Genomic DNA, 2,850 nt, shown 5'->3' on the forward strand with positions numbered 1-2,850 from the left:
AAATACCTAATTATTTTTTTTTTTTAAATGTACTGATTTTCAAAAAAAATTTACCAAGGTTTTTTTGGATTATGTTGTGTATTGTCAGTCTTTTTGCCAACATTTCAAACAGCATGTATTTACAGTACTACTCCGTTTGAAACTCATGATATTTTTACGACTATGAAAATGTACAGTATCCAGTTTCCAGCTATTACTATTTATTAACTTTCCGGAATAATAAAACAGCAGGACTAATTTCTTCTTCAGTAATGTCGGGTCCTACTTATATGGGCACCGACATGTCTTATCGTGAACGTAACAAATGGTGTAGAGGTTAATAAATAAAATAGTAGTTCATCTGAATAATGTTATTTATTAATAATCATACACAAGTTAAGAGTACAACCCAGTTAACACATTCCCCGTAGCATAACAAATATTGTATATACACTCATATTCCAATCCAATAAGTATTAAAGTAATGAAAGAATGTAAATTTAAAAGATGAACATATACAGAACATTCAAACGACGGACATAGGAATGCTTAACCGGGTTCCACTCGGGATCTCCTCCGGACCGTTCTACAGACACCAGCCATAGGAGCGGTGGCCTTCCGACACATGCGCATGCGGGCGCTCTGTGGCTATTTTAACACAAATGTGGACACTACCAAATTATCATATTGTCCATCCACCGTTCCCAATCGCGTAATCGTCGAGTGGAAACAGATCGGATGAGAGATGTTTCCTCTCCGAAATGAGAATTCGGCGGTGTGACAAAAGGTTAAAAAGGAATAAACTGCACGGCTAAAATGAGGTTTCAACTTCACTTAATATGCTTAACTTTATTAAATTTCTCCTTACATTAGCCGGGACAATATTAGTGGCCCCGTTTATGCAAAGAATAATCTTAGAAAAGCATCTTCTAATCGTTAGGTGTATAAAAGTTCGTCTCCGCATCGAGTTTCTCTACATTACCTTATATACTTAACTCAATTTAAACACGTCCATCTACCACTCGAGACTCACCTGACAAAAGCCAAAAATTACGAACATCGGATGAACAACATCCCACGTTGACTTTAACAATAATAAAATAGATACAAAAACAATACCATCTTATATCTTCAATATTAAGGCTGAAGACAGCTCAGGAAACAAGCGCCCGATATTACTGTCTGTTCCTTTTCCATTCCATTTAGTCAGCCCGATAAATCATTACTTTAGTCGATCTAAGTCAAGTGTTTTTTTTGTGATATAATATATTTAGTTTCACCCGAAACATTACCATAATTAGTCGGTGACGGTTAAATAGCTTTCCAAAATGCAGTTTTCACAAAGCGTGATATGCATCGTGCTTATAAAATACAACTTGAGCCAGAGGAGTTATATTCGGAACGCCGAGTAGGACTAACAGGCAAAAAGGCAATCTTGTCACGGTCAATGTCGAATATTGCGGTCGTGTACTGTCGCCTTCCGTACTATCCGGACAGGACATCGTCTATCCGACACGACTGTCACTCGGAGGCTGTTAAATATCTATATCTTATTTTGCAGGCGGTTTCGAATGTTTTATAAAATAAAGGAGCGTGAGATATAAAATAAAACATTGCAACAGTAAATAAAATGATTTTCCTACTTAATAATACGAAGTTAGTTGTATCTCGTCGCTCACGTAAAGTAGTGATAAATCCGCTAATTAAAACGCCCGTGTTCAATGTAAGTATTCGTGTCTCGTATATAAATAAACCAATGTCGTGATGTATACAATTTATTAATGAAATACTATGGAAATATTTATAATTTGTTAAGCCTCCCTGGAATAATTGCACGACGAGTAGAATAGTATTTCTGTATGAATCTATCGTATATACAAGGAAATTTGCACTAACACATGGCGAGGGAGGCATACTGCGGCGTGGCACTTAACTAATAAGACAGTCGACGCGCAAAAGGGAATACTGGCAAGACCCTCTCCGAGTGGGTTCAGGCCATCGAGAAAATGCAATATAACGTGGTCTCTCTGCAGACACTGCTTCAGTAGGGCGGTGGATTGTTGCGTCTTGAGATATAGAGGGTGATATCGGGCCTACAGGAAGTAATCCGGAGTTCTTCTGGTCACGTGAGGCTCGCCGCGCCGCGGAGCCGGGTCGAACTGGAGGCTGGAATAGAAATAAAACCAGTTTCAGTACACGCACAAGGGGTGGAGAAAGGCGCTACTCTATTAGGATTGTACTTACAATGAGTATTTAAGCGCATCGTCCAGTTCCATTATGGCCGCTTGGTTCCCGCAGCGATAGCAGTAGTTGGGTGCGCTGAATATAGTGACCACGTTGCGGTCGTGACACCAGTTGTACCCCTCCATGACGAGCTGGTGAGCGCGGGAGACCAGCGTGAGCCCGTTGCTGTGGTTGAAGGTCTCGGAGATGTCGTGGCCGAAGGTGTAGCCGGCGCCGCGCGGCGAGATGCCCCAGCCGCCGCGGTCGTCGGGGTCCGACCACAGCAGGTCGCACATGGGGCCCTCGTGGGGCACCTCCTGCAGCCGGTCCAGCGCGCGGATGTGGTCCAGGGTGTCGATGGAGGGCGACAGTCCGCCGTGCAGGCAGAAGATCTGCCCGTCCACCAGCGCCGTGAGCGGCAGGTAGTCGAACAGGTCCGTGAAGAACTTCCACACGTTGGCATTGCCGTACTTGCGGAGGCATTCGTCGTAGAAGCCGTACACTTGAGTAATCTGCCGGGACTCGTGGTTGCCGCGCAGGATAGTTATTCTTTCCCGGTAGCGAACCTGCGATGTAAAAACATATTATTTTCCTAAAGATATATATTTGGATAATTTATATAGCGCCGTTTTTGTGAAAATCACCTCA

The 2,850-nt window shown here is 42.7% G+C and overlaps 1 protein-coding gene across 1 annotated transcript; it reads right to left on the reverse strand.

Moving 5' to 3' along the window:
• Positions 1–335: 335 nt before the first annotated feature.
• On the reverse strand, positions 336–2,780 carry mts (protein phosphatase 2 catalytic subunit mts; the record flags this gene model as incomplete). Its single annotated transcript, XM_088241119.1, has 2 exons — positions 336–2,145; positions 2,224–2,780. Coding segments are annotated over 2 exons (630 nt in total), but the record flags the coding sequence as incomplete, so codon positions are not given.
• Between the last annotated feature and the right edge of the window lie 70 nt (positions 2,781–2,850).

The sequence above is a fragment of the Micrasema longulum genome, unplaced genomic scaffold, assembly GCF_059751315.1.
Source record: "Micrasema longulum isolate JH-2025_06_02 unplaced genomic scaffold, ASM5975131v1 h1tg002752l, whole genome shotgun sequence".
NCBI lineage: Eukaryota > Metazoa > Arthropoda > Insecta > Trichoptera > Brachycentridae > Micrasema > Micrasema longulum.